Below are 16,172 nucleotides of genomic sequence, written 5' to 3' on the forward strand. Positions count from 1 at the left end.
GAAAGCGGGGCAGGCCTAACAAAATGTATATATTTGTATCGCTATAAGACGGTCTGTCCATTTGTTTGAACGTGAGGATCTCGAAATAGGCAGAGTTTCTTCTTATACAGCTCCCCCACTAACGCTGATTCAGATAATACTCTACATTTTTTAAAAGGCCGCTCAATGCTAGGCAGCCCGTAATTGTTCATTCCTAACGTTACGGAAATGCGATCTACTTGGAAAACACATGTTACTTTTGGCCAAGAAACCAAACATAGAGGTATTGACAGTCTTTAAAAGTTCATAAGTATATTCCTTAGTTGGGTTCATAAAGCAACTCATCATATTTATTCAAAGTGCTTGAATGTGTATTTATTAAGCTTGCACTGCCGAGTATCGAATATCGAATGTACTAAATCAGCTTAAAGCATTGTAGTTACATATTTGAAACATAAAAGCCCGAATTCTCAATTGTGTTTTATTGCCCTTTTGCACTTCCCATACATGAGAGTAAGTTAATTGACAATATAATTATAATACAATTTTCCCCATCTCTTCTCTCTTTGCAGGTATGTAAATAAATTTGACACAAATGCGAAATTCACAATCAATGAATGGCCAAAACAATTCATCCATACACGAACATACACACACAATTTACAAGCTGCCAGTGCTTGAGTAAGCAATTGAATTAGTTATAGAACATCAGAACACAATATGGCCATATGGTCGATTTCTATCGTAATCGCAGCACACCAGCTGAGCATAAAAGTATACGATGGCTAATAAGAAATGCCATTGTTACAACTTTAATTAATGGCCATTACGTACAAAATGCCATGCCATTTTATATGGCCGGCTAGCAGGCAAGCAAATTATACGCTTTACACATACACACACACACGCACGCACACACACACACATTTACATATATACATGCATACACAGCCAATGCAGACGTAAGTATAAACGCAATTGCTTGCGATTTACGACCATCCAGGATATTGTGATTTTCTGTGAATGTGTGTATCTGTATGTGTCTGTATATGTCTGGCGGCGTTTGTTAAATCTACTTTAATAAGCAATTTTTAATTTGCAATTACTCGACCATTTTGCACTGCACACGAAACTCAAGTGAAATTATTTTTAATGGAAATGTGCATGCAGGCACATTACGCATACGAAGCGTTGCACAAGCATGCAGAAGAACACATACACATTCTTACATGCTGCTTATTGTTCGCTCGATTGAAACGCCACAAACGCCAATCAATGCTCATATATAAGTTTAATAACTTTGCTTATTGCTTGCTTACGGCTCCACATACTATGGTCAACTGCAAACTACCTCCTGCGTCCTCCACAGGACGCATTCCCCACTGCAAATTCAACTTCAACGGCCGATGGTCCGATGCACACGCACTGCCAGGGTCGACAGGCTGGTCATTAGGGAGCTTTGGCGAATGTTAATCACATTACCGCAGAACGTTATAATGTTTTGCGAGGTGGTTGAACGTGTTTGGAGCCCACTACACTGCACTACACAGTCAACGTCAGCGCTCAAGTAACAATAACAATTATTTCGACCAGCCATAGTGGAACCACACACACGTACGCACACTGTCCTATGTACATATACGCTATATGGAGTGCGGTCATTGAAATAGTAAACCGCAATTTAGCTGCTTTGGTTGCTGGTTGGAAATGCAAACACTGGCCGCTTTGCCTGTAAACCCTCGAACGATCCACACACACTCCTCCAGCAGCACTCAGAGAAATAATTATGCCTTGATCTAGGCAGACAGAAATTCTAGGCACACTGTGCTCGAAATTGCCAAACATCTCTAAATGAAACTGACCCAGAAACTGTCTGTCTGAGTACTATACCTGGAATGCAATAAGACTAATCTGACCGATAATTATTTATTTATCTCATTGACAAGCAAATCTTTCAATATAGAAAGAAAATCTATACAATAGAAAAATTAAACTGAATAAAACTAAAGCCTATAGAAATTAAAAAATATCTAGAGATTTTATTTCCCAAACGGCCAGTAAAATTAAATTAAAATACCTAAATAATAAAATAATAAAAAAATATAATTAAAATCTAAAAGGCGGAGAATCACTGAGTCGGTGGTGGAAGGTATAAAACGTCTGACCGATCGGTTTCTATAAAATCTATCAAAGAAAATCAGAAGATGAAATCCTTATTAAGGCTTGTTTCAAGCTCTAACATATTACGACCCATGTTGTCAGCCAAAAAGGCCTTTCTTTTAGTCCCGATCAATTTTATTTAATGGCATCAAATAGAAATAGAAATGCAATAGAAATTGGAAGATCGAACTGCAACTGCATACTTTATGAAGAAAACAGTTATGATTACATTGCTGAATTAATTTGAAACGCTATAAAACCAATCGTTCGTGAAAGTCACTCAATTCCTTTCAAAACAAAAGATTAATTTTGGAAACAAGCACTAATCACGCAGTCGACTGTATGCTCACTTTTTGCACGCACTGTAGCTTCTGGCAAACAACAATAACATCAGGAAAGGCAGCAGCAACTACGTAATGAAAACGCCAACCCCATTTGGGAGCGTTCATGGAGCTGTCAATCAGCCAGCAGCCTGAAACGGGATAGTAACCCTGCCCCCAATGCAGAGCTGCCAAAGGCGAAAAGCTCTTGGTGGGTGTGTACTTAGTTCGATCGCAACCTCACACACACATTCTCGGAGGCAATTTACGTGGGAGGCTTACATGCCATAATTGTTGGCAAGTTACATTTCCTGTGCACATGCACTGCGCGAAATTAATCCGAAAATACGATAAAAGGTGCTGCTATTTGTTCCAGCAGATGCTGAAATCAATAATACTTCGATACATATCTGTGTATTGCAAAGGCTTTTGTAATAGTATACATGGCCAAACAGATTTAATTGTTGCCTAATTTGATGTTGCTTGTGGATGGTTTCCAAAAAAAAGTTGGACCTCTGATTCAACATTTTTTCCAGGTTTTTAATATTTTATACGAAATCATTTTAGAAAAGTTTAATTTGAAAATATAAATTGTTCACGCAACAAGCAAAGGCTTAACATTATATTTATTTTCACATTATCACATAATACTTTTATTTTCTTAACACAGTCTGAAATTAATATTGAAATCCACAACTACAGTTACTTGTAGAATTTTCCCTTTCGATAACAATAAACTTAAATAGTAACCGATGAACATAAAATCGGAATTAACTCCACATAAATTATGTTTTCCTTACAGTTCGATTACGGGAGCTTTTAGATAGCACTAGCTCTGTGCTGAGGTAAAGAGCTCTAACGTCAACCCTACATTTACTCCAACTTTAGAAATAACAGAAATTTCAGGTTTATTTTTTGCAACTTCAATTAGTCAATGATTTATTCGGTGGAAAGTCCTTTATCTTTCCAATACTAGGCCAAGAATTTCATATAAAATGTGTTGAAAATCGGAAACACTTCAACTACTGCTTTGAACAAAATATTACTATTTATTTATTTTAATCGCGATTTTTAAGAACTCTTTGGGGAAAAGTAAAAAAGTACAAAATGAATATGGCTTGGGAAAATTGAAATAGACATTTGAATCGGATCGGATTTCATTCAAACACGTAATCGAAGTAATATCTAAGCTGATGGGTTGGCTGTCTGGTCCATTCCTATCTGGAAAGACAAAAGCGCCGATACCCTTAATTTACAGCCACCTGCTTCCACTTCGTCATATCGCTTTCATCCTTCAGTTGCTTTCATCAGGCGGAGTTGCGTAAATGTGAAACCACAAAGTCAAAAGTCAATTGTTTGTAACGACTGCTCGCATGATACGCATAAGTCTATGTAGATGTTGATACTTTCCTACCACCTTCAAATTACAGCCATTTTGGCTAATCCATGCACGGATTACTTTTTCTCATCGTGTACAGTTGGAAAACGTCTAAATCGATCGATACAAATTACACAAAAACCAGCGTCAGCATCTCAAGGGTGCTTCCTGGTGGTGATGGTGATGGTGTGGTGATGGTGATGGTGGATGGTAGTTGGTGGCTGCTCGGCTCTGTTCTGAAACCCGCAATCGGGATGAGCGCCCACACACACACACATCCAGCGCAACCCCCTGGTGCATAGTTTCCCATTGAGATGGCTTCGACGTGTGCTGGTTGCTGTCTCTTTTGTGTTTTACTTCCACTTCAATCATAACTGTGTTCAATTGTTGTTTTTATCACCACATTTCTTTCACCTTTCACCAGGCGCACAGCACTCTGTGGAGCACAAAGCACGGTAGAGCTGAAGTGAGAGTGAGACTAAGCGGTAGATAGAGAATGAGAGTGAGAGAGAGAGAGAGGGGAGGAGGGCACGAAAAAGTTGATGGCAAATTGCTTACGTTTTTGCATTGTTCAGGCCATCCCTCTCTCTCTCTATTTTCTCCCTCCTCCCTCCTCGCTCCTGCTCTGTGAACTGTCCTTTATTGTGTGCGCCCGCTTTCCGTGTCCCTTTTTTTTACGATTCCGCTGCGCAACCGTTACACGTGCTTATCTTGTAGACGTAGTTAGTGCGCCCTTGCTCGTCGCTTCGGCCCCTCTGTCCGTACTTTCAATTCATTTCATTCACGATTTTCCGCATGAGCGGGATGTACGAGTAGCAACAACAAAGAGAACTGAGAACTGGGAACTGAGGACTGAGGACTGACGACTCCAGACCGCATGTGTGCGACGGACCTTCAGCAATTGCGCATAATATAAATTAATAATGCAACAATTGCATTTTGTTATGCTTGCTCTGCCTCATTGTTGTTGTTCCTGCTGCCGCTGCTGATTTCATTAAATATTTGTAACTTCCCTTCGTTATCAGTTTTTTGAAATTGTTTTGCATCGCTCACAAGGACCAGGAACAAAAACACAACAACAACAACAACTGCAGAGACACACACACAGACACACAGACACATCACATTTCATGTTTTTATTGCTCGTTTTTATGGCCAACACACAAACAGAAGGATGCAAAGGATCCATGGCTTCGGCTCCATGTGTGGTCAGGCATTAAACTCGGCCAGTCCTGGCCATAGACGGAGTCGGAGATGGAAGCCATGAATTGCATTTGGCATACGGACCACGCGTGCTTTATACATTTGTTTTGGCATTTTACGAGCGTGTTTAACTTGAGTCCTGTTTGTTTGACTGTCAAGTGTTGTTTGTGGCTTGATTCCTAGACGCCATCACACATAGACTTCTGCGTATGTGTGGATGTAGATACGTGTATGGCCTTTTAATTTGCGACACTTAGTCCGACTCGAGTCGGTAGCGCGGGAGGTAATTACGAGAAACTCTCCTCGTCCTCCACATTCATTTTATGAACACTTAAACATAACTAATTACTTGTTATCTATGGCGTGGCTGGATTCTTGATGTCTCTCATCCAATTGGCTTACAAATGTGGTGGAATGTGTACAAGTCTTTGGTAGATTATAAGCTGTACAGATTATACACAATTTGAAGACATTGTCTCTATTTCCATATTGATTTTATGACGAAACAATCGACAACAAAATTGTAATGGCTCTCGAACTTTACTTGTACATAATAGCTTGCAGTACCCCAGTATGCTTTCCCAAAAGCGTTTTTTCCACCTGTTTTGCATTCAGAACTGACACTGATGCTTCAGACACCATCATTCATGCCAAAATCAATTCGTTTTCGATATCTTAATAATCAAAACGGATTTTCAGACTTTTTCTAATTTACAGAACTCTTAGGAAAGCTATCTCATAAAGATCCAACATGGCCGGTCTTGCCGATTTGGAGCAGCTAATCATATATACATGATTATAAATAGCCTAAATAGCTTTTCTTCCTTATATTTTTTTGCAGACATCATTTCTATTTCTATCATTGCTATTTCTGTAGCACCCATTGATTTAATATTAAAATTAAAACCTTTCTCAAACGTGGATCACATAACTTAGATCAGATCCTATTTTTGTAGGACCCATTGATTTAATATTAAAATGAAAACCTTTCTCAAACGTGGATCACAAAACTTATTTCCGAACAAGGTTCAGGTTTGTTGCTTGTAATGAGAAGAGATTTGTGGTCCAAATGTGTATCACCACGTCTGAGGCCTCAGTCCATTTATTTTTTGCTAAACTGTTATCTTTAACCTCCTGATTGAAAGATTAAGAATTCCACTATTATTCAGACATTTAGGGAATAATTATGCTAAGCCATGAATTAGCAAAATCAACTTTCACGTACCACACAAAAACGGGGGCGTCAGTGCTCATCAAAACTTCATTTTCAGAATAATATCTTTGACTCCATAGATTCAATTATCATTTAGTTTTGCGCTCCAGATACTCGTATTAACGCGTTGAGCAAAAGCTGGCAAAACAAATTTCCATGCTGGCTTCTTTTTTTTGCGAGTTTGCTATCAAAAAGTCATTGGCTAAGCAGAAACTAGGATACTCGTATAATGAGGAAGTTCCAGCTCATTACATGCCGTAGGAAAGGGGGCTGAATTATCAATATTAATTAGTAAGTATTACGTGACAACTTGCTAGCCCCAATTGCAGATTCGCAATGTAATTTAGTGATTCATCAGCACGGGACTCGTGGAAAGCCGCGCTTAATTGTTTTCGATTTTCCGCCATGGGGCCGGTCGGACAAAATCAAACTTGCCCGCGCTGCTCGGATTAATAAAGTGATTGGCAACGACATTAACATTTTCATCAGGCACACAATGTGCATTGCCTATTTCCCCCCAACCACCCCAGCGCCGAGCCGGAGAGAGTTGACGGAGTAATCCATCATCATTGCCAGGGGGAGGCATTGAATTTTTATTATTATTATTATTATGTATTTGTGCGTTGACGGCGCAGGCTGAACCAGAAGCGATGACGATGACGACGACGACGATGGCGATGGACTATCAACGATTCCGCTGTGTTAACCATTTATCGCAATTCATGGCGCACGTTTCTCATTAGTTCGAAGTCGTTGCCGTCAAAATACCGTGGGCTATACGTCTAAATGGATGACTGAAATTTGAACTTAGAAAGCTTAGAGTAGAATATAAACTTATACTCATTTTCTTCTTTGCCTTCAATTCCATTTAAATTCGGAATCTTAATAAAACATAAATCGGGAAACAATCCGTGCAGTTTTTTTGTGCTTGCATTTTAATCGTTCTAGATAGAGGTGGAATTGAAATTGCTGTTTTATCTGCCAGTATTGAGTTCCAGTGAATTCGTTTTCTTTTTCATCAGGAAATACTAAAACTACAATATTCTTACCAATTTGTAATCTCAATCTTTCACCAGGGACTAATCATCCAGCGTAAATCCTTAATCGAAATTACCTGGCGAAAGTACCTGCAGTGCAATCTGAAAACTAAATTCTTAGTTACATATTTTGTTATCTGACTGCCAGATTAGTATAGTAACATATCTAAATAATCTGGTTCTTTCGACTGAAACTTTTGTGAGTCGTACGTCTCGAGGCGGCTGGTATTTCTTTACTTTTTATGAGATAGAGGATTTGCCGGTCCAGCATCTCATGTTGCAGTCGTGCTAATTGGATAGTAGAAGTGTCAAAGGATCCAAAACAGTCACCTTCTTAAATAAAAAAACAACAGCCGTAGAACAATTAAGTTTAAAAAAGAATTTCAAAGGATTGAACTCCCAACTTTAGGCCAAAAAACTAACATGCCCTTCTATACACTACCAAAACGTCCGAAGTCTTTTGGGAAAACTAAGTACATTTTACATGAATAGTGCCTCTTTTGAATCCGACGTCATTGTATTAACTGAAACCTGGCTTAATAATACTGTTTTTGATCAAGAAAATCTCGTTAATAAGTTCATTACATATAGAAGGGACCGTCCAACTCTGGTGGTGGAGTTCTAATCGCTGTTCTCAACTCCTATAATTCCGAACTGTTTCCATTTAACAATATTCATGAAATCGCATTTATAGCTGCAAATATTACAATCGGGAAAATAGATATTTACTTGTATGTAACTTGCTCGTACATCTCGCCTAAGTCTGATTTATCTGTCTATTTGAACCACCACCTCTCTTCAATACAAATGTAAAATGATTTCTTGGATTGCAGTATTTATTCGAACATCTCTAGTATTATAAATGGACAGACATATCTTATGATATTAGTTCAGCATTCGCATTTTTGAGTCCACTGTACACCCTTTTGCTTGTTTTGGCTGTGGGTGGAAAATGGTGATAATCTGCCTGACTTTTCCTACAACCGCTGCTGCTGACAAAGGCAACTTTCTCTCTTTATTCCTCCCGCGGCAGCAGTGGCTTTTCAGCGACCCACCAACTTACTGGGAACACGTTTAATCTGCTTGCCACAGATTTCTATCACTGTCATGGCTGTACTTGTTGTTGTTGTTTTTGTTGTTGTCGTTGTCGCTTGGCTGTCAACGTTGTTGGCGCTGCTGCCATTGTCATGTGCCCATCGATATACAAGGCGTCGACTCTCAAACCAATGTGGCTGTGGCTGTGGCTCTGGCTTTGGCTCTAGCTGTTTTTCCTTTGAATTAACATCGGCAGCCGCCTCCTTGCTGCGCTTGGCTCTGCTCCTCTCCCGCTGTTGCCAGTCCTGCCGCTTCTTTTTTTAATGATACACAATTAGTGCGATGATAAATGGTCTGTCAAATGCAGCATCAATGGCCTGGCCCAGCACCCACGAGCCCAACCAAGCACAGTTTTTCTTAGTTTTTCCTTCTTTTTTTTGTGAGTGTACGCTCGTTTGACTCCTTTCTACTTAGGCTGCCTTTGATGCCCTTGTTGTTAATGTTGTTGCTGCCGCTGTAGTTGTCCATTGATATCATCAGTTTTTTGTAGTTAAAGCGAAATATCCCTTCAGACAGTTGAACAACAACAACAACAACTAGTGCAAGGGAAAAAGAGAAAAAATAATGATAGCAGCGCCAGATATTGGATATTAATTGTTACAAATAACAAGACGTTCCGTCTTAGCTTGGACTCTGTGGCGCCTCTGCACAAGTGAAAGACGACGAAATCAATTAAAATGACTGAAATAAATTGTAGACACAACGCCGAGTAAATGCTCAACTAGCTGCCTGCAACGATGCCTGACTAGATAGCTGACTAAGCTGAGCTGAGCTGAGTGTCTGAGCGCTGACGAGCAACGTCTGATTAGCGTCGTCGTCCTCGTCTTCGTCCTCGTCGTCGTTGTAGTTGCCTTGGCTTTTGCCCTAAAGACTGGAGCAAAAAGTATAGCATAAAATATTGCCCGCTTGCTGGCACAGGTCTTTAAACCAAATACATACAAGTATGAATCATTTTTTAAGCATACTTATAAAATGTTGTTCAGAAGAAAAATATATTCACAGTATATATATCAGGTTTAGTCAAACTCAAAGCTCTACAAATGCGCGACACTGTTTCATTTTCTTAGACAAGTGATTGGTTATTGAAAGAAAATGCTGCAGAAGAGCAAGTTCCATTCGCATGGCAAATAATGCTGGAAGTTAGGTTTGCTTTGGCATATAAGGATTGCCATTTTAGAAATGTTTTGTTGATGATTTGAGACTCTGCCTTGTAAATCAACTTAAATGCATGATCATCTAGTCCAAAAATATTCAAAGTGCGACTTTAGTCAGTAAAGGGCCAGACACCATATCGTTTAGTTAGTGTCGGACCATCAGCAAACACTTGAAATTCGATCGGCCTATAATCAGTACTAGGCTGAATCAAATAATCCGTCAATCCATGGCGAACAAAGCCTACATTATGGCAAGCATTCGATGGCAAAGTAAATGCAAATGCAAATGCAAATGTGATACCTACCTTATGTAATTGGCCGTGGCAAATTATCGTTGCAAATCAGCTTGCCACATCAGCAACAGCAACGGCTCAGATAACAGGGCGGCAATGTGCTGGGCCGGTCCCTAAGTCGTGTGATTGGGTTTGGTGTTCGGTTCAAGCGATTGCCAAACGTCGCCCGACATCAAAGAGAACAGCGGGCGCACTTATAATTTCATTTGCATTGCAATCGATATGCGATATGTGCGTAGCGACTCTGGCAACTGGGCATTGTAGTCGAACGGGCGATCAGAACGATGTGTATGGGTTATGAGGCGAACATTTATGAGGCACACATTTAACATTTGAGTTCTATTATTAGTTTTTGCGGTCGAATTCAATTCGAATGCAATCAGAATACTGTTACCCGCATTTGCGGTACGAATGAGCCATCGAGCAGCAAACCGAGTGGTTGAGTTGATTCCGTCAAATGAAAAGTGGCATTTCTTTGTTTTTATCTTTTTGGGTTTTTATTGGTAGTTTTTTTTTTACTTTTTTTACTGCATTTCGCTTAAACAAATATTGCTTGATTTTTGAGAATTTCAATGCACGATGGAGTAATCAAATGTTCCAAAGTGTTCGTACTTTCCCTCAAAGTATTTGGCGAAGGTGTCGTAGTAGTAGACCTTGACGTCCTTGAAGTAACCGTTGGGCACAAAGAATGAGTATTCCTCAATGGGGCGATCGAAGGGATAGCCGAAGGGTTTGCTATCGACGAAACGGGTTCCAGAGCCAATGCCGGCGGAATAGGTGAAGTCAAAGTTGGAGTACTGCTCGTATTCCTCGGCATAGGGGCTGACGAAGAAGTAGAACTGCATGGGGTAGCCCTGTTCCGAGCCCTTAGGCAAGACCAAGCGATCGGGGAAGGCACTGTGGGGCTCGCTGATGTCCAAGGGGAAGTCGTATTTGCCTTCGCTGGCCAGTAGCACGTAATTGTACAGCTCAGTGTAGGTCATGCGATCCTCAGCAGTACGTTCGAAGTCCTTGGAGCTGCGCTTGATCACGTTCTTGCCTGCAACGAACGGATAGACAAAGCTGTCGATCTGAACAAAGTTCTCACGGTTGTATTGCAGAGGAATGACGCGTCCGAACTCGTCGAATTTGGGACCCAAGAAGACTCGTACAACACCCTTCTGGACCTTGTTGGATTCGATGGTGAACTCGAAATTGAAAGGCTTGTGGTTGAGGCGTGCCTGACGTGCCAACAGAGTCTTGTCCCAGACGAATTCGCCATCAACAAAGGTAATCTTATCGTTGAGCAGATTGGTGACATCAAAGTCAACCAGATCGAAGTAGGTGACTAGTTTTTCAACCTGGACGTCCTTGATGGTGATGCCCTCGTAGTACAGATCCTTCTGGGCGTATGGTTTCAGGTAGTACTTGAATTGGTAGAACACATCGGTGAACTTCTTGTAGAAGGTGTAGAAGAAGGGATCGCGCGCCATGGTCTCGAAGTTAAGCAGCACATTGGGGAAGACCTCGAAATCGTAGTAGTCCACATCAGCGAAGTACATATGGGCCAGCAGGTACCAGTAGTTGAAGAAGTATCTGTCGAAGGTATCAGCATTGCCTTGCATGTAGTTGCCAATGTAATTAATAGACGCAGCATTGTGCAAATCGATGACAGTGCCATCCACTGTCTTGTAGTAGCCAGTCTCGAGCACATTGTACAAGCGGCTGAAGAAGTTCTGGATCTGGTTGAGCATTTCGAAGTTGCCGTATGTCTCGTACTCGAAGTAGTTCTTGCGGTAACTGTAGCCGACACCGTTGTAGTAGATCAGCTGGGGATCGTAGCCGTATTCGATCTGCTTGTACCAGAAGAATTCTGGAATCTCGCCATAGCCGTTGGCCAAACGCTCCTGATAGTAGCGAGCCAAGATCTGTTGCACCGTGTAGATCCAGTATTCACCGCGACGATCCTTGTTCAAGCCGAATTTGTTGCCATCCAGGAAGAAGGCGTAGTCCATGTTAAGGTAGTACCAGTATGCGTTCCATCCCAAATCCTCGGTGAAGTAGCTCAGTTTTGTTTCGTCGTTGAAGAAAGCAATGTCGCGCGTGTAGTCCACAGGCATGTAGAACTTCTTAATGCCTTGCACGATATCCAGCCACTTGGAGTCCTTGTTGAATTCAGCAACGTTCTCGCGGAGGAAGAATTTGTCCTCAACGTACCAGTGCTCGCCAAGTCCCATCATCTTATACCACTGCCATGTCTTCCAGTCCCTGGTTTGGAAGTAGTAGTTGTCGCTGTATTGGCTAACATCGTGGTACAGAATGTCCTTGTATTCCTTCTCGTACTGGATCAACTTGCTGTATACATCATAGTCGAATTTCTCAGCTTCATAGATGAATTTGCTGTTGAAGAAGTACTGTGGGAAGATTTCATAGATCATGGGCAAGATGAGGCCCTTGAATTCAGGCTTGTGGATGACAGCCAGAGTCAAGGCGTAGACAAACATGCCCTCGTTCACATGAATACGAGCCCAGGCGACATTCTGCGCGAATGTTTCCCAGTCCTTGGCGTAGTAGAAGAAATTGAACAGACCCCAGGCCTGCGTGTGATGAGTCTTGACGAGGGCACCAAAGAATTCCTCCTTGGGCAGCAGCACTCCCAGCTTGTAGGACTCCCAGAATTTCTCCATGTAGTAGTCGAATTCCTGCAAAAATAGAAATCCCTTTGTTCACATGTCTCAGATGCAAGCAACCACCTTTAGAACTCACAGTGTACTGTGCCTTGTCAACAACCAAATTCTGGCCTATCTTGATCCATTCCTCGAACATCAAGGGATCCTCGACGCGGTACACAATCTCGAACAGAAACTTTTGCCTTTGCAAGAACTCCTTGTTCGCGATTGTAACCTGTGGTGTGGGTACGCTGTAGGTGACCACACAGCCCACAAGGGCCAGCAGCACAATAGTCAACTTCATGTTGGTCCTTCCTTTCCTCCTTTGAGTGTCCTGTCTTGCTCAACTGCTCCGGTGCTGGTTAGCTCACTAAGCGCCAATACCTAAAGACTGTTGCTGTTGGTGTCTGAAGCTCCAGCATTTATAGGCGGCTAGGCGACTAGGCGCTAGATCCCCTGGCCCCGGCCCATTGCGCTATCGCCCTTCTGGCATCGGCTGTTGCTGTTGCAGCAGTTCAGAAATAAATCTGCACATCGTATCAGTCACAGACAACAAGAAAAGAAAATACCGTAGCCTATGGTCACGTACACGTATGTATTGAAACGTCTACAAAAATAGCATCGAGACGCTCTGCAAGCTGCTTATCAGCGTAGGGAGGTTGCCGTGTGGGGCCAGGTGTGATAAGGCCATCGTTCAATTGCAGTCCCATTCCAGCTATTGTGTAATTTTGGCAATGACTTTAGCAAATTTAGTTTGTCCTAATTCAGATGAATCTGTATTATCAATGGACTTTCACATATATGCGCTGATAAGCTTTCTCATGCATAATGCGTCAATATATTTGTTGCTGCTATTTGCAGCGACACGAAAATGTCTCGTTTCAGTTTTTATTTCAATTTATAAGTACATAGATTGGCAGTATGTGGCAAACAATGCACTATAGAAACCGGATTCTTCCAGCATTCCGAAAGTAATTCTCAACAAATGACGTACTTGAAAACGGATTATAAGAAAACCACGCCCCTAATTACAAACAATGCACATATATTAACATCAAGCAGTTCATCAGTAAAAAAAAAAAATTTAATGACGCACTATTTCGCCTTGAAATGGTACTGAGTTGGATTTCTTGAAGTTTTTTCATTGATCACATGCATACATTATTTTTTTAATGCATCGTGCACTATCTAATCAAAATGCCAACATTAAATAAGTAATTAAAATGCAAAGCATAAATATATATGTATCTGACTTTAATAAAAATTGCTCATCTCTTTAACGGTGTAATCGAAAGTAGCTCGATGGAATGTCCTCCTTTAGTCTAGGATCTAACCAAAAATGTTTGCCATTTGAGAAACATCTCATTTCCTTGATACCTATAGTCGTTTTCTTGTGACATTTTGAAAGGGGTCTAAATAAAAGTCAAAAGGCGCTAACAGAAATCTAAAAGCCACACTAAATACAAAATAAAATTATTTTTGTGCCTAACTTTGCAAAAGTATAACTTAAAAGGCTTTATCATCTTCAATGTAATAATCTCTGGAAATAAACACAATTTTCTTCTGATTGGTTAAACATTTTAAATGAAACAGAACGCCAAGGGAGGCCTAATGAATACTCCTTATAACTAGCTAGAACGAAATGTTTTTTGTGCGGCGGAAAAAATAACCATTTGCCCATGCATATTCTTATAGCACAAGCTCTTTAAAGCATAATTCTTTTCTAACTTTTATATCGTGTTGTATCAAAATAAATGTGTTGACACATTGCTGTGTTGTGGTGGCAACAATAATAATAATCGTTTACGCAGTCGCGGGCCACACAAATGAGGCGCCTTGACGTTGTAACGAAAAGCGTGAGCAACATTTTCATTTCATTTTCATAATTCGGCCATTTGAAAAATCTCTCACGCGTTTGCAATTATGTGCGGATTTTTCATTTCATTTCTTCATTTCAGTGCCGTTGCGGCCGCGCCGTAGGGGCAGCTTTTGCCGACCTCGTTTGATGTTGCTGTTGTTGTTGGGGCAGGCATGTCTGTGTGGGTTGGGGGCGTGGCCAACTAGTTGGTTGTTGCACATTTATGCGCAACCGCATTTCAAAAGCAATAAATATTTCAGCTTTTCGCTGAAGTTGCACAAAAAACTGAAGAAACTTTGCTCATTTGCGCATGCCGTGAGTGGAAAGAGCCACACATTTTGTGCAGCGGCAAAAATGAATTAAGAATCGCACACAAAACAACAAATTAAAAGAATTTTGTAAACTTTTAATTCTATGCGCGCCACACCCACAAAGAAGGAGGGGGGAATGGAGTGGAGTGGAGAGCGCTGGAGAGAAATAAAACAGGACCCTCCTTTTGCAAGCAAAACATTCAATATTTAAATAAAAAAGTTTACAAAGTACATGCATAAATAATTTTTTGTATTTTTCTGCGCTGCTGTAAATAAATAAATATTTCACACGCTCCTCTTTATTGAAAAGCGTTATATTCTTTTTATATTCATGAATGTTGTTTCAGCGCTTGCCTTTTTTGGTCTGTTCTGCTAGTCGCACTTTTTCAACTTTTTATTTTCGCAAGTAGACTGTTCCTTGTGTACTTTGGCAATATATTCTTTTGCAACTCGATTTTCTGCAACTTTGCAACAGCTTGTTATTATTTTTGCCATTGAATTGCGCAACTACGTAGGTCGTCGTTTTCCCAGCTACCCATCCAGGAAGCTAGCCAGCGAGTTTTCCTATGAAAATTAATTGCGCATTTATATCAGAGAGAGAGAGAGAGATAGAGAGCAGTTGTTCTTTTTGTTGTAGTTGTTAGTGGCTTTTCTTTTGATTTTTTTCTCCCTTTTGTCTGTTCGAACTAACCCTTCGTACCGCTGAGATTTCAGTTGTGGATAAGGTGGTCTGTTAAATGCGCAGAATATCCTTACATTAGTAAGAAATAAATGTAAATATACGGGCATTTCCTTCTTGTTTTTCGCATGAAAGGTAATTGCTACATAATTAACCCTTACATGCTTATATTATATAATCGGATCAGGCCTAACATTCTTCTGACAACTAATAGGTTCATTTATTGCACGTATTTAAATCCAATGTAAATACCTATTTAGAGTCCAACTGATATAGAAAAATGCAATTTTTGAAGCAGTAAAATTTCCATGCTACACGAATAAATACAGAAAATGTGTAAAGATGGCTGTAAAATAGTAATCCACACTCCTTACTTTTCGCAATTCAACCCAAATACTTGAACCAAAAACACCAACACTAGCATTTGCGATCAGCAGCTTTAATCGGCAATAAGTGGCAGCTTTATTTGGAAAGCTGTTGAAAAATGCATGAACATTGCAGCACACTTGCAGCTACAAATATTGTACGAGTATGCTTTAAAACGCCATTTGTTATTTGCGCGAGTGTGTGTTTTTTTCAATATTTATTTTTTGCACACGCCCGACCCACATAATTGAGTGCTCTTTTATTTTACATGAAAAATTAATGGACCAGCTCTACATAAATACAATGAAAACTATTAATCAATAAGCGCTCATATTCACACCAATGCTCACACCCATACCCACACCCACAGTCACAAGTGGCCGCCTATAATGGGGGGAAACGAAAAGTTTTGCTTTATAAATTTAATGGAGTTATAAAAGCAGCAGCAATTATATATTTGAGAAGTTTTTACAGCTTT

At 40.4% G+C, this 16,172-nt stretch overlaps 2 protein-coding genes across 2 annotated transcripts in view; one reads left to right on the top strand and one right to left on the bottom strand.

Moving 5' to 3' along the window:
- Positions 1-16,172, top strand: part of LOC115628457 (semaphorin-1A) — a 182,127-nt gene that overhangs the window by 72,977 nt on the left and 92,978 nt on the right. The window lies entirely within an intron of this gene.
- On the bottom strand, positions 10,402-12,784 carry LOC115628458 (larval serum protein 1 gamma chain). The gene is made up of 2 exons (XM_030524576.1): positions 12,578-12,784; positions 10,402-12,513 (listed from the first exon to the last, which is right to left on the bottom strand). The coding sequence occupies exons 1-2, from the start codon at positions 12,782-12,784 to the stop codon at positions 10,402-10,404; spliced, it is 2,319 nt and encodes a 772-aa protein (XP_030380436.1).

The sequence above is a fragment of the Scaptodrosophila lebanonensis genome, unplaced genomic scaffold, assembly GCF_003285725.1.
Source record: "Scaptodrosophila lebanonensis strain 11010-0011.00,11010-0021.00 unplaced genomic scaffold, SlebRS2 tig00000118-arrow-arrow-pilon, whole genome shotgun sequence".
In the NCBI taxonomy this organism is placed as follows: domain Eukaryota; kingdom Metazoa; phylum Arthropoda; class Insecta; order Diptera; family Drosophilidae; genus Scaptodrosophila; species Scaptodrosophila lebanonensis.

Bases quoted from the DNA above. Each gene is read 5' to 3' on its own strand.
- LOC115628458 (XM_030524576.1), bottom strand. From the start codon at position 12,784: ATGAAGTTGACTATTGTGCTGCTGGCCCTTGTGGGCTGTGTGGTCACC. The intron at 12,514-12,577 runs GTGAGTTCTAAA...CTATTTTTGCAG, and splicing joins TTGACAAGGCACAGTACACT to GAATTCGACTACTACATGGA.